The 15,067-nt window shown below is 40.0% G+C and overlaps 1 protein-coding gene across 3 annotated transcripts in view; it reads left to right on the top strand.

Moving 5' to 3' along the window:
* ryr1b (ryanodine receptor 1b (skeletal)) overlaps nt 1–15,067 on the top strand; it is a 63,705-nt gene that overhangs the window by 35,865 nt on the left and 12,773 nt on the right. For 2 of the 3 annotated variants that reach the window (XM_013911588.1, XM_013911586.1), the window contains exons 53-84: nt 248–326; nt 405–494; nt 714–866; nt 1,049–1,126; nt 1,234–1,309; nt 1,394–1,517; nt 1,611–1,726; nt 1,838–1,905; nt 2,104–2,225; nt 2,494–2,543; nt 3,283–3,343; nt 3,455–3,581; nt 3,675–3,783; nt 3,879–3,960; nt 4,146–4,276; nt 4,391–4,711; nt 4,867–5,107; nt 5,428–5,515; nt 5,600–5,692; nt 6,120–6,134; nt 7,465–7,635; nt 7,924–7,983; nt 8,091–8,225; nt 8,388–8,500; nt 8,623–8,719; nt 8,815–8,921; nt 9,011–9,062; nt 9,152–9,214; nt 11,542–11,641; nt 12,056–12,135; nt 12,278–12,354; nt 12,463–12,536. In XM_013911588.1, coding sequence (XP_013767042.1) covers nt 248–326; nt 405–494; nt 714–866; nt 1,049–1,126; nt 1,234–1,309; nt 1,394–1,517; nt 1,611–1,726; nt 1,838–1,905; nt 2,104–2,225; nt 2,494–2,543; nt 3,283–3,343; nt 3,455–3,581; nt 3,675–3,783; nt 3,879–3,960; nt 4,146–4,276; nt 4,391–4,711; nt 4,867–5,107; nt 5,428–5,515; nt 5,600–5,692; nt 6,120–6,134; nt 7,465–7,635; nt 7,924–7,983; nt 8,091–8,225; nt 8,388–8,500; nt 8,623–8,719; nt 8,815–8,921; nt 9,011–9,062; nt 9,152–9,214; nt 11,542–11,641; nt 12,056–12,135; nt 12,278–12,354; nt 12,463–12,536 — 3,353 coding nt within the window. Of the gene's footprint in view, nt 1–247; nt 327–404; nt 495–713; nt 867–1,048; nt 1,127–1,233; nt 1,310–1,393; nt 1,518–1,610; nt 1,727–1,837; nt 1,906–2,103; nt 2,226–2,493; nt 2,544–3,282; nt 3,344–3,454; nt 3,582–3,674; nt 3,784–3,878; nt 3,961–4,145; nt 4,277–4,390; nt 4,712–4,866; nt 5,108–5,427; nt 5,516–5,599; nt 5,693–6,119; nt 6,135–7,464; nt 7,636–7,923; nt 7,984–8,090; nt 8,226–8,387; nt 8,501–8,622; nt 8,720–8,814; nt 8,922–9,010; nt 9,063–9,151; nt 9,233–11,541; nt 11,642–12,055; nt 12,136–12,277; nt 12,355–12,462; nt 12,537–15,067 lie in introns of all 3 variants that reach the window. The other variant, XM_013911587.1, reaches the window with a different exon arrangement.

The raw sequence follows: 15,067 nt of genomic DNA, 5'->3' as shown, positions 1-15,067 counted from the left end.
ATATATACATATATATATATATATATATAAACTGTAGGACAGCTTCTGAGTGCATCCTGTGGAGTGTGGTGTGTGCGTTTAAGTGTTGCTCAAATCTTCAAGTGCAGTTATGAATGTAACTGAAAAGGCAGATATAAACTTCTTACATGAAACTACACTGTAATTTCTATAAAGTCATAGTGGCATTCTGAAGTTAAGTTTAGATATTAGCTTATTTGAGTAACAGTAAATATGACTAAATTTTCAGCACTATCATCCCAGAGAGACTGGATCCTTTCATCAACAAGTATGCAGAACACACTCATGATAAATGGGCTTTTGAAAAGGTCAGTAATAAGGGAATAATGTAAGCAATAATGTTTTTTAAAGTATTACTTGTAATAATTGCTTAAATCATTTTTCAGATTCAGAACAACTGGACGTATGGAGAGGTGCTAGATGAGAATGCTAAGACTCACCCGATGCTCCGGCCATACAAAACATTCTCTGAAAAGGTAATGATTTTTCACTTGTTTTAGTCTGAAGCTTGAAATTCTGAACACTTAATCATATCTAACCTTTTGTAGTGTCCCTGTGTTCCATTAAATATGAGGATGCCAGATCTTCTTAATTAGTATTCATTACCTTTTGACTATTTTTGCATGATTATTGTTATGGGCATTCATAGTATAGCTTAGTTGTTAATTGTAAAGCCCTCTACCTCCTTTTCTCAGGACAAGGAGATTTATCGTTGGCCCATTAAAGAATCCGTCAAAGCTATGCTAGCATGGGAGTGGACCATAGAGAAAGCAAGGGATGGAGAAGGAGAAGTCGAGAAAAAGGCCGCCGCCACCACCGCCACGCGCAAAATCTCTCAAACTGCTCAGGTAAAAGTCCATATAGGAATGCAAGGTTTTTACATAAGTGTAAGAACAGAACATTCGTGGATCATGCAAAATGAATTTTCTCTTGGCCTAATTAAATTGGGGAAACAATGGAGTTTCTCTTTTACTGAAAAACTTCACATGGACACTGTTACACACAAGATCTTTTTTTAAATTGTCTTCAGGCCACTTATGATCCGAGTCACGGATACAGCCCTCAGCCAGTAGACATCTCAGGAATGGCCCTCTCCAGAGAGCTGCAAGTATGTCTCTTCTGGTCAGATTTTCCCCAGCATTTATAGGTCATACAAGTTGCTCACATACCTTTAAAGAACTAGGTAGAATAATTATTTATTTTCTTTCCACATAGTCTATGGCTGAACAGCTAGCAGAAAACTATCACAACACCTGGGGCAGGAAGAAGAAGTTGGAGCTACAGTCCAAAGGCAAGAGTAGTTTTTATTACAGTAAACTGGGAGTTTTCTTTTTAATGATATGTTGATTTAAAAAATGACTTGTGCCCTTGCTAGGTGGTGGTACTCATCCTTTGCTCGTGCCTTATGACACATTGACGGCTAAGGAGAAGGCCAGAGACAGGGAGAAAGCCCAGGACTTGCTCAAGTTCCTCCAGCTTAATGGATATGCTGTGACGAGGTAAGCTGGAGCTCTCAGAGTTTAAGATTAGAGCTATCCGTTTTTCTCTTTCAACTCCTTCCATATTTCCTCCATCTTTTTTTCCACTCCTAGAGGTCTAAAGGATATGGAACAGGACATCTCCTCCATTGAAAAGCGTTTTGCTTATGGCTTCCTTCAGAAGCTTCTTAAATGGATGGACATTGCCCAGGAATTCATCGCTCATCTTGGTACTGTGATTGAACACACATAGATTTTTGTACTTATACTGTGTGCACTGCTGTTTAGACCAGAAATAAAGTCAGAAGTGGTTTAATTATTATTTTTATTTTTTCTAACAGAGGCTGTAGTTAGCAGCGGTAGAGTGGAAAAGTCACCACACGAACAAGAAATCAAATTCTTTGCCAAGGTGAGCTTCTTTATTCGTCGTACTTTTTGTTCGTGGATGTCAGAGGGTGATAGTTGTAACAGAATCCTGTGCTGAAGTTTGTAGGGACTGAAAAAATTGCCACAATTTGTGTTTTTGAGAAACGCCTTTTATTCTGTAGCTTTACTAAGCAGATACTATTTATAATTGGATATTTTATGCTGGGTTATTTTTTTATAGATCCTCTTGCCGCTGGTAAATCAGTACTTCAAGAACCACTGCCTGTACTTTCTCTCCACTCCTGCCAAAGTATTGGGCAGTGGAGGTCATTCCTCAAATAAAGAGAAGGAGATGATTGCGAGGTATGTGTCATAAAACCATATTTTAAAAAAATCAATCTTACCTTGAATTATGTGTCCTGAAAAAATTGCCATTTCCTTTCCCTCTAGGACAGTGTGATAGTATCTGTCCTCTCCTTCCATGTCCCTCCATCTTTCTCCTGTTGTGTGATATCCATGATCTCCTTTACTTTCCTTTTGCTTTATGTGTACTTCAAACATTTTTCCTGCCTTGTTTCCCCTTACTATACTCCCTTCCTCTCTCCCTTCCTCTTTTCTCCTCCTACCTCAGTATCTTCTGTAAGTTGGCTGCTTTGGTGAGGCACAGAGTATCTCTTTTTGGTAAGGAAATTGCATGATGTCATGCCCTGTCACCATCTCTGTATTTGTTTTCCTGTGTAATTTCTCTTTATTACAGCGTTTTATTTTTTTGCTTCTTCCTCCTCCCTACCTTTACTTTACATACTAATCAAACTAATAAATCATCGTTACCTCCTCCTAACTTACCAGTTCTTCTCTTCTCTGTCTTTAGCTCAGCTTTTGCTTGGCTTTAATGTTTGCTGTAGTTTGTCTTTGATTTGAAAGGTATCCACAAAGTTAGCATGAATGTCTGTGACGGCGTCAGATATCCACTGGTACTGTACTGCAGCTTTGTCGTGTGTTATCATCCTGGCTTATATGAGACAATGAATGCTTTGTTGTCATTTTACTCCCCTTCACCACCATATGTCTTAAGTAGACTGTCATTGTTACATGGCCAGTGGACAGGTGAGCTTGTCTCACCAGCACAATATGATCTTCCACTTTAAACGTGCCTAAATAAAACTCTGTGATGGTGGCATTGCACTTAAGAAACTGTTTTTTAACAACTTTTTATGCTCTTTTCTTAAATAATAATTAATGTTGTTTCAGCTATGTATTTAACATTTGTGATTCAGAAGATTCAGACTTTACCGTTGTAGTGTAATTGTGAGTTTGCTCAATGTTTCCCAACAAACTGTATACCAGGTTTAGAGCTAATTGTGGCATTTGCAGTAATTTGGATAGCACTGACAATGCACCTTTTTTGTTATGTTTTCAGGAACGGATGCCCCTGCAGTGGTAAACTGCCTGCACATTCTCTCACGATCACTGGATGCCAGGTAGATCACAATATACCCATAAAACATCCCTGTTGCTCCACAAGCAAAGAGAAAATAGAAACAAACTGTCTGAGATTTTTAGAAAAACTTTTTCTCTGTGTATTCTTTAAGGACTGTTATGAAATCAGGCCCTGAGATTGTGAAAGCCGGCCTGCGTCAGTTCTTTGAGAGCGCTGCGGATGACATTGAGAAGATGGTTGAAAATCTGAAACTGGGCAAGGTGTCCAGTCGAAACCAGGTCAGAGAGGGTTTTCTCTTCTTTTTGCTCACTAAACAAATGTGTTCATGTTTTTCTTGTGAACTGAAATCTGTATTTGTGTGTTGTTTACAGGTTAAGGGTGTAGCACAGAATATCAACTACACCACCACTGCCCTGCTGCCAGTCCTCACTTCACTGTTTGACCACATTGCCCAACACCAGTTTGGTGATGATGTCATGAGTAAGTAGAATGCTTTTGTCCTTTAAATGAACCATTAATGACTTGTTACTCTGGACCAACTCAGAGCTAATGAAGTCTCTTCTCGACATTCTCAGTGGACGACTTGCAGATATCCTGCTATCGTCTAATGTGCAGCATCTACTCTTTGGGCACTGTGAAGACTCCACATGTGGAGAAGTGAGTAGAGACATGGTCTAAAAAAAAGCCTGGAACTAGTTTTACTTTTTTCATTATATATCAGATATCATAACAAGAAACATTTATTTTTCTTAATGCGCATGTATTCTTTCAAAGGTTGATTTTGCATGTGTTATTTCATACAGACATCTTATGAGTATGCGTGTTTTTTCCTTCCTTTGCAGACAGCGACCAGCTCTTGGCGAGTGTTTGGCCCACTTAGCAGCTGCTATGCCGGTAGCCTTTCTTGAACCAGTGCTAAATGAATTCAACTCATTTTCTGTTTACACGACCAAGACTCCTAGAGAGAGAGCAAGTGAGTTCTTTTACCTTTATGATTCAATTTACATGCTTCAAACTATTAGATAGTGTTCATGCTGAGTTATTTTTCATGTCCGTGATTTCACTCGTCTTTTCTCTCCCCGCTTAGTTCTTGGTCTTCCCAATCAAGTAGAAGAGCTGTGTCCTGACATCCCAGAACTGGAGATTCTGATGAAAGAGATCCATGACCTGTCTGAGTCTGGAGCTCGCTACACAGAAATGCCCCATGTGATTGAGATCACCTTGCCCATGCTGTGCAACTATCTCCCGCGCTGGTGGGAGAGAGGCCCAGAGAACTTCCCCGAGCAGGACGGCCAGCTCTGCACCGCTGTCACCTCCGAGCAACTCAACCAGCTGCTGGGTAGCATCATGAAGATTGTGGTTAACAACCTGGGTATAGATGAAGCCTCTTGGATGAAAAGATTAGCAGGTTAGTGACCAGAGGATTTACAATAAGCCAAAATAATGTCACGTGACACACAGCTATAGTATTGCAGCATATCATAATGTGTAAACAGCTACATTTTCACATGTTACACAACTATTATTTGGAGATGACTGGCAAATGTTTTGTGCCTTGTCCAGTGTTCGCTCAGCCCATTGTGAGCAGGGCTAAACCAGAGATGCTTAAATCCCACTTTATCCCAACCATGGAAAAGCTGAAGAAGCGTGCAGCAAAGGTGGTGGCAGAGGAGGATCATCTGCGCATGGAGGGCAAAACAGAGGTGGACAGCGAAAACGGGACCATTCGAGATGAGTTTGCTGTACTCTGTCGGGACTTGTACGCTCTCTACCCTTTGCTCATTCGCTACGTGGACAACAACAGGTAGCTGAGATTAGCAGCACATTTATATGAAACACATTTCTGCTTCAGTTTTCTTTTTTTTATTGAAATTAGAAATTTAGGGGAGCATAATATGACGCTTTTTTGTCTTGCAATGAGGCACAATGTTGTTATTGAGGCAGAGGGATGGAACCAGGGAACTAAACCTACAAGAAATAATAAATTCAAAATCTGAACAGTAGAACAGGAAACTCAACAGGAACAATAATTCAAGGTTTTAAAAGAAAGCTCCACTTTCATTTCACCCTTTTGCTGGTCATGATTCACGTTTAAGAACTATCTATTGCTTCCTGTGTCTGTAGGGCAAGGTGGCTGACTTGTCCAGACCCAGATGCAGAGGAGCTTTTCAGGATGGTGGGTGAGGTCTTCATTTTCTGGTCCAAATCCCACGTAAGTCTTCTGTTTTCTGACATCATATATGTATGCATTTATTCCGTCTCTCGTTTAGCATCTTTATTGTGTTATATATTGCAGAACTTCAAGAGGGAGGAGCAGAACTTCGTGGTGATGAATGAGATCAACAACATGTCCTTCCTGACTGCTGACAGTAAGAGCAAGATGAGCAAGGTACTATCTGAGAGCAAAGGAAATGTAAAAGTAAAACATTGCCTGTTCTCTAGATGTTTGATTCACCTACTTCCATATCTTGAGTCATAACACATTAAGAAACTAAACTCTAATAATTAATGTTTCACTAACACCACCCATTACAAGCAGAGAAAAGTAACAGGAAGCCCTTCTTGGTGTTTTCTCAGCTGTTATTTCATTGTTTTTCTTTAAGCTGCTGTAGCTTTATGATTATTCTGTAAGTGTTCATTTCAGTCATTTCACAAATAAGTTTCTACAAGAAGACTGATGGGCTGTTACATAAATATTAATATCCTTTTTTTCCCAGGTCTGTGTAAGCGGCAGTATATAGTGTAGTAGTAAGATTGTTGCTAACTGTTTTTTCTCCATATATATCCTGTGTCGGGGTTGGACGCTGGGCCACTAGGCCGGAGATGGAGAGGTTAGACCGTGTTTGTGCACGAGAGCTGTGCTGATCGCATGGCACCCTGAGTTTGCGGAGGCATTTCATCAACTGCTAATAGACAGATCCCAATATTCACACGTATACAAACACACAAACACACACATACAGGGTTTTTCCTCTTAGGAGAGACTTCACTACACATCTATGAGTGAATGAATGAAGTGTGAGATTATATTATACACAAATATATTCTTTGTTTTTTAGGAGTAAAGAATGTGAGTGTGAATGTGTCGCAAACACATGCTTTTATGTGTGTCTGTATATGTGTGAGTAGGGGTCCGGAGCAGCTTGATGAAAGCTCTTTGCTGTAGATCACAGTAGTGTGAAAGGTTTCATGGTGCTCGGCAGAGCAGTAGCGTATATAATTTGGTGTGTGCACTCCTGCAGCCGAGTACCATCACCCTGTTTTTCTTTGACCAGTAAATAGTTTGCCTTTCGATGATCCTTGTTGGATACAGTTATGGAGCCCGTGCTACTGTGATGTTACTTGTGTCACTGATGCTTGGGGGGTTTTTTTTCAGCTTTTGTGTCAGAGATTCCTGCGCTGGGGGACTCTTCTCTTTTCAGTAGCTGTTTAAACCAAAAGTCCATTCCCTGCTGTTGCTCGGTCCACCAGTAGCAAATGTCAGTCGCTGGATCTTTTGCAGGAAATTAAGCTAGCTCTCACTACATCACCAGAATACTGTCATCATATTTACTAACTGGACTCGTTACTTCATGTCATGTTCATTGACACCATTAAATTGTTAAATAAACCTAATCACTGTTTGATGTTTTACGTGGTTGGTGCAAGTAGAACCTCTTCTCCTGGGCTATCAGATGGGCATTACTGTAGTGAGCTTCTGTTTCCTGATCATCACAATGACTCTCAAAGCCCATAGAGTGTTTTCCACCCACACACACCAACACCAAGCATGCACAATAAGGGCAGAGAGGGTGCTGTGAGGCCAGACAACAGACAGTAATGAGCATTGTCAGGCTCTGGATAGGAGCGTGTGAGAAGAGCTCCACGGCGATGGAGCTGACCCCATGTGCTGTTCTCTGTGATGTCCAATGGACAGGATGTGCCCTGTCTGGCCACTGCAGTACTAACAGTGAAGCTGCATTGTGTGTAACACCTGTTGCTGGTGCAGCAATGAAGCACATGACATGACACGAAAAGTTGAAGAAAATATGTTGTTTAGTTGTTAAATATTCTCCAAAGCCTTAAATGCCACAAACCATTTTCTGAAAAGGGATTTTTTATTGGTGCCATATAGTTGCTTCATGGAATAGAAAGTGTTCAATCAGTTTAATCTCTCTGTAGTCTGGCAGCTCAGAGCAGGAGCGTACCAAGAAGAAGCGACGGGGGGACCGCTACTCTGTGCAGACCTCCCTAATTGTAGCAGCGCTAAAGAAGATGCTTCCCATCGGCCTCAATATGTGCTCTCCTGCAGACCAGGAACTCATCAACCTTGCCAAGATCAGATACTCACTGGTACTTGTGCTTATTAATGTGATTTCTTTGGGCAAAACTTGCTTCATAGATTAATAGCGCTTTAAATTTCTATAGTGCAAAAGCGTTGCTTCTTTGTTAGCATACATTTTGACACAAAATGGGTAGAAAGGATTTTATCTCTCTCTATATATATAATAATAATTTTTCCACAGTCATATAACTCTGTTACTTTTTTCATTCCCAAATTTGTTTAGAGGCTGCGTGCTGTTAATTACTAAACTATAGGATTATAAATGTCCTCCAAATCTTGGTTTCTTTAACTCGTAGAAAGACACAGATGAAGAGGTGAGGGAATTCTTGCACAACAACCTGCATCTGCAAGGCAAGGTAGGCAGACTTTTTATTTCTTTACTAACTGAAAGAAGATAATAAACGCATTCCTGTATAAATCTATTCATTCTGTTCATTATACACATTGACGTGTTATATTTTAGGTAGAGGACCCAGCAATGCGCTGGCAGATGTCTCTTTATAAAGAGATGTCTGGGAAAGCAGAAGATGCCGATGATCCGGAGAAGGTGGTGAAGAGAGTACAAGAGGTGTCTGCTGTCCTTTACCACATTGAAGTGGTGAGTACAACCAGGCATCCTCAATAAAAGAAGGTCTGGAACTGGCTCTCCGTTTAAAAAGTCCTTATCTCTCTGATCCTATGACTATAACCCAGCAGGCAATGCAGAGCTTAAGAAAATTGAGACATTTTCCAAGATAATTATTTATTTTTTGTACATTAGACTGAACATCCCTTCAAGTCAAAGAAAATGGTTTGGCACAAGCTGCTGTCTAAACAGCGTCGCAGAGCTGTGGTGGCCTGTTTCAGGATGACGCCTCTGTACAACATCACCACGTAATGATTAGCAACTTACTTATTCAAAACATGATCGACAATAAAATCAAAAGGCTTTATGAGGCATTATACCTAATTATCTTAATTATCCCTAATTGTCAGTGATCTTTCATTGTTTGCAGGCACAGGGTAACCAACATGTTCTTGGATGCATACAAACGCAACTGGTTAGAAACCGAGGGTTACTCATTTGAAGACAAGATGATTGATGACTTATCAGTAAGTTACACTTTCATTAATGTTTCATCACTGGCATATTGTCTATTCTTTATACAAAGGGTCTGTCATGTTTTATCCTATCTATTAACGATTAGAAAACCATGGAAGAAGAGGAGGAAGAGGAAGAGGAGACTGAGACGAAGCCTGACCCCCTTCATCAGCTGATTCTTCATTTCAGCCGCACAGCTCTTACAGAAAAGCTGTGAGAGCGTCTTTCTTCCTCTGCCTCAGTTCTCTGACCTGTTCCTCAGTGACACTTACTGATTCCTGCTCTGTGGTATTTCTTTACAGTAAACTTGATGTTGACCATCTCTATATGTCATATGCTGATATTATGGCAAAGGTAAGACCTGTAAAACACCAATGGGAATAGATCTTGAAGCTGAACTTCAGAAGAGAATAATTCACCGACATTCTGTCTGCTGCTTTCAGAGCTGCCACATTGGTGAGGAGGACGAAGGGGGAGAACAGGAGGGGGAGGAGCCATCCTTTGAGGTGCGACAGACAGAGATGGTATGGGGGGACCAGGGGAAGGGAGGCAGGGGAGTCAGCGGAGAAGCAGCTCCCTACGCACTGAGTGACTACACCATGACATCACACTCGGCACATCCCCCCCACCCCACTCTTGCTACATTTCTCTTTTTTTTTTCCTTTCTGTCTTCCTTTCGTTAACTCACACCACGTGTCTATTTCCTGTTGTGGTGGACTGACCTGTGCATGCCTTTCCTGGACTCTGCACACCAGTCGGGATCAATATTCTGAAAGAATGTTTTTTTGTTTTGTTTTGTTTTTTCTAAATTGCATGACTCGAGTGTAGAGATGACGGCAGCTAAAGAATTCAAAATAAAACCCAGGTGAAGACAGACAAGTGAGTCTGTACTAGCTATTAAAATTTCAGAATCACAGTTTCCAAGCCCAAGATGTTTCGACACTGTGATGTTGCAGCTATGGTGATTCCTTTTGGAACCTGATACGTAAATTGTGATGTTGCCCCTTTTAGACTTAATTTAGTAAGAAACAGATAATGGCGATTAATTAAGCCATAGCACAGGATCCCTAACAGGTCCCCTGTGCAAGTCTCAGAGTTTGTGGTCAGTGTCTTCTAGACATGCACCACCCTTTTCTGACTCACAACTCATGTAATCACCTGCTAATTTGACTGTGTTCACCCATATAGACTCACCTGAAAACTAGAGTTCCAACATCTGACAACTAATTGATTTTTGTTTGTCTTTCCTTTGAATTGGACAGCGCTAACAAGTTTCCCTCTCTGTGCTCACCAAGAATACAGTAAAAGCCTGCACAGTCAGCCGTACATATACCGCCCCAAGCCCAAACACACTCATGCGAGCATACGCTACAACAGCTACATTCACAGAGACATTCATTCATACACACAGTTTCTTTCCATTCTTTCTATTCATACTCTTATGCTGAGCGGAATCTCTGTAACCAGAGAAAAGTGCATTCATGGTTTTAAAACACTTCAGGCTCACGAGGGAGGGGGGCGGAGGGAGGGTTAGGTAGAGGTTTGGGTGCTTTGGGTGGGGGTCTGTGCATGATGTGCAGTGGGTGGGTCAAATGTAACCTCTTTTGTCAACAGGATGGTTGTTCATTACCTGCTATTATTATAGTATTTGTACTGTACCACAGAATAATATAAAAAAGACAAGTATAGTGCAGCATAGTCCGAATAGCGTGAGTTAGAATACTGCGTCACGCAGCATTAAAGTTTGTGTGTTTTTTTTATTCACTTTAATCTTAATATGTTATATTAAACAGTATGCAGTGTCTGCAGATGTGCAGACTCATTTGTTTGTCTAGTGTTCAGTAGTTTTAAAATATCACATACCTTTATTAATCTAATTCAAATAAATCTGAAGGGTGATGAGTGATTTGACAGTTTGACAAAGACTGCTGCTGTATAACTAAATGGTGCTCATAACCAATCAGCCTTTTTCAGAGTAAATATTTCAAAGTTGTTGAATAGAACAGTCTTTTTTTATTTTCATATCGTGACAAGTCAAAACTCTAAATGTCGAAAATATTTAGTCAAGCAAGCAACTTTTCCTCAGTTTCAGTTTAGGGTCTTATAGTTTATCTAAAAAGCAGACAAGCGCCACATACAGACAGGCTACTCCAGGTAGCATAAAATATAAGTTTAGGCTGTGAAGTAGAACAACCCTAAGCTGTTCTGTTGGAAGCAGGGGTTGCATGTTGTTTTACTCCAGCAACTGATGTTGCTTCCTAAGAAGAATATGTGAAGTGTGTGTTACAATCTGGGATGAAATGATTGCTGCAATTGAATGTTTGCACCTGTGTTAGATATCATAAACTGGAATAACTGTCTCCAACACTAATACATTGGAAGAGAATTGTATGTCTTCAAGAGTCCCGAGTATTAACACTAAAACAGCTTGTTTTTTTTTTACAAGTTCATTCAACACTTGAAAAGAATAGTTTAGCTGAAACAAACTGGCCACTATCTGATGGAAACAGTGAGAATCTGCTCACTTAACTGAGCTTAACACAAAGAAAGATTAAGAGAAGCTGTTTCATAGGTGATAAAATAAATGTAAGTGTAAAAAGTTGTGTTACGTACATATAACACGAATTATTAACCAGCAACTCTGGATGACATCAGGACCAATGGTATAGCAAATACAATAGCAAATTATATTTAGAATAAGATTATCAGGATGTGTGTGTTTTTAGTGTATGTGTGCCTGTACATGTGTGTGTGTGTGTGTGTGTAAGTGCGGGGGGCAGTGCAGTCTCTGTTGACAGGGTTACAGCTGTTTCCTTGCTACTCTGCTGCACAGGAAAAGGAGATGGAGAAACAGAGGCTCTTGTACCAGCAGTCCCGTCTGCACAACCGTGGTGCTGCAGAGATGGTGCTGCAAATGATCAGCGCCTGTAAAGGTAGCTGCTGCACATTAGATCTGCACACAGACACATAGTAGCACACTCTTACACACACACACACACACACACACACACACACACACACTTGTCTGAAAATTATGAACCAAGCGTTAGCTGTGTTAGATGAACCTGTTTATAAAAAAGTAGTGGGAGTAGGACGTGTAAATTTTGGGGGCTAGGAGCTCACTGAATAAACTGCTGTCCGTCATGGACAACCCATCGCACCCACTTTATGCTGTAGAGGCAGCACAGCTCATTCTCCCTCAGACTTATTCGACTCCCCTGCTATAAAAAAAAACTGTAGGCAACCTTTCCTACCATTTTATCTGTTGCTATCTTGGCAAAGAGAATCCAGCTTCGCTATTCATGGTTGGGTCAAGTTGTTGTACGAGCGGTATCTGCTTGTTTCAGGTGAACCTGGAGCCATGGTTTCTTCTACACTCAAACTGGGAATCTCCATCCTCAATGGAGGCAACAGTGATGTACAGCAGGTAAAGAGCCTTCATGAGTATGATATATTTATGTCTGTAGGCTAAAAAGATTTAAAAAACAAAATTTATTTTACCGCCTATCTACATCTTGACATCTTCATTAGAGCGTTGTTGTCATCATGCTCTTGTCATCTGTGTGCAGAGGATGCTGGACTATCTGAAGGATAAAAAGGATGTGGGGTTCTTCCTTAGCATTCAGTCTCTGATGCAGACCTGCAGGTCTGTAATAGATTTATGGTTACGTCGATGTTATACTTCTGCTTACCGTTGGAGGGGATATACAAGTTTTTGTACTTTTTAAGCTGATTAAATGTTTGCTGTTAACAGTGTTTTGGACTTGAACGCTTTTGAGAGACAGAACAAGGCTGAGGGACTTGGGATGGTTTCAGAAGAAGGCACCAGTGAGTATGGTCGACAGCTTTCAATGGTCACTCACAAACTCAACATGCAATGCATACAAACATCTGCATCTTTGTTCTCCTCCTTTGTTTTGTGATATAATATAATATTTTCTTAGTGTCAGTCTTTATACTGTGCATTTGTGTGTGCCTGTATGTGTATGCCTGGTACAGATATCTTTTCATGTGTCCAGAGTCAAGGAGTCATGACACATGTGTGTTAGTCGCAGCATTTTGACTGTTAATGTATGAAACTGTTTATCATTCGCTGACAGTCATGAGAATTCTGGACTCACTCCGTCTCTTTGTTTTTCTCTTCCCTACATCTTGTTCACTTTGCCCGTTTCAACTCTTTACTCCTCATGCCTATGTCCTTCCTACGCATCAATTTGCTGCTCTCGCGGTTCAAAGATAAGAAGCTAGAACGTGGTAAATGAAACTTTGCTGTCATATATTTTTCTTTCTTTCTCCCCCCCCTTTCTGTCCTTTCTGTCCCTTGTGGCTCTTCTTCTTTTGACTAGCCTTTTCCTTGCTGTGAACTTAATATGCATTTCATTTCACACTCAAGAGCCCAGTAAAATTAAGCTTTAGAGTCATTTGGTCAGTGGTAGATTACAATATGTTGATATATTTATTCATTGTATCCAAGTTAATTTTTCTTTTTGAAGTGGCTGTGAAGTTTAATTTTCCTCCTTGAGTGTTTTATGACAGATCTACTGTAACTCCATCAAGCTCTGTCTCAGTATAGATCAATGGGAATGAAATGTGATCGTCTTATCTTCCTATTTCTTTGTATTTCATTCACAAATTGTGCTTGAAGCTAAAGTGTAGAAACTTTTTATGCTCTGCGTCGCTCTTATTTCCATAGTTTAAATGTAGTTTGTTTGCGTCTCCCGTTCCGGGCTGATCTTCACAAACTACGCAAATGGCCAGGTTAACCTCTGATCATTTCCATTTTGATTTGCTTTACTTCATCGGTATCGTAGCGTTGTTTATGAATCATCAGGTCATAATGTTTTACTGTGCTTGTTGTTAAAAAAGCTCAACGAGGCAGTCCAAAGGCAGCTCAGTAGAATCTCAGTCCTTGAGTATCTCCCTGTTATAGCGTCTATTTGTACGTATTTTTGTACATCATTTCTTCTCTGCTTGTGCACAGCATATGATACGATGTGATAGTTCAATCTGGTAAGAAACAAGAAATGAAGTCTTTTTAAAGTTCCAGCTGTTGCTGCATCATATACCTTTAATGTATTTTGTTCTGGTAGCCTTCTAACTTTATTGCCACCTCTTTGGTTGGTATACCTATGGGAATATTTAACATGAGTCACAATGATAACGTATTTTTCCCGAGGCATGTGTCCATGACTGTTGTTTTAAGAAAAACCTGGCATCCCCCTCATGGCTTTGTTATGATTTGTTGTTGTTCGTTCATGATTAAATCGAAGCATGCTTGTGCATCTTTTGGAAATAAACTGTTTTTACCTGATAGCATGCTATTAGAGAACTGTGAAATTGATATTTTTGCAGTATATGTAGCAAAGTGCAATGTTTAGGTTAGATTCTATTGCAAAGAAATTATGAAAGTCTTCTCAGTTCCTTCAAAAATATTGAGAAAAGTGGTTATTAAAGTGCATTTTCCTGCATTCCCCCCTGATTTTCCCCCAACATCCAAGCTGATAGCTAACAGGAGTTCAGTAGATCTGTACTGCATGATGGTGTGCTGTGGAAGTTATATCTGTGTTTATGTGTTTACCATCAGTATCCATGTCCTGTTTTTTCAGCTGTATTTTGTTATTTTGTGATTTTTATGTGTACTTTCATTGTCCACTACAGTGTGAGGTGGCTGACACTTCTTGTTCATCTGAGTTGTGCAGATTGTTTGTGTTAAAAAATGTTGAGCTGGTTTGTAATACACATGTGTGCACCTTCCATCACAGTCACAGGCTCTTCAAGTTCAAACATGAATCTCAATTTCACAAACATTAAATAATGTCATTTTAAATAATGTCCACTCATGACCTATTCCTATAAATAACATTTGTGCTTACTGTTTAACTTTTAATGCTAATAAAATCTAAATCCAGCAGTGTTAAATGTGTAGATGAACAATATAAAGTTGGTTTACAATATTTAACTATTTGATGAGTGCGCTTAATGAAGGTAAACTGACCTGAATACTAAAATCTATAATCTTTCTATAACTGGTCATTTGAAAAAATCATTTCCATCCATCTATTCGCTTCCGCTTATCCTTTTCAGGGTTGCAGGGGTTGCTGGAGCTTGTCCCAGCTGTCTTAGGGTGAGAGGCGGGGTAGAACCCTGGACAGGTCGCCAGTCTGTCATAAGGCTAAGACAGAGACAACCAATCGCACTCACGTTCACTCCTGCATTCACGCCTATGGGCAATTTATTGTTTACAATTTCCAATTAAATACTTATTTGTTTTTATATTTTCTTGTACGAAGACAAAATGATTGGATATTTTGATCTCCTGGTGCATTTTTTCCCTTTTCTTTGTTTCTAATTTGTTATAT

Source organism: Pundamilia nyererei, unplaced genomic scaffold, assembly GCF_000239375.1.
Source record: "Pundamilia nyererei isolate P.nyererei 1_Seehausen unplaced genomic scaffold, PunNye1.0 scaffold00066, whole genome shotgun sequence".
NCBI classification, from domain to species: Eukaryota; Metazoa; Chordata; class Actinopteri; order Cichliformes; family Cichlidae; genus Pundamilia; species Pundamilia nyererei.
This window is presented reverse-complemented; position numbering and strand designations above follow the sequence as displayed.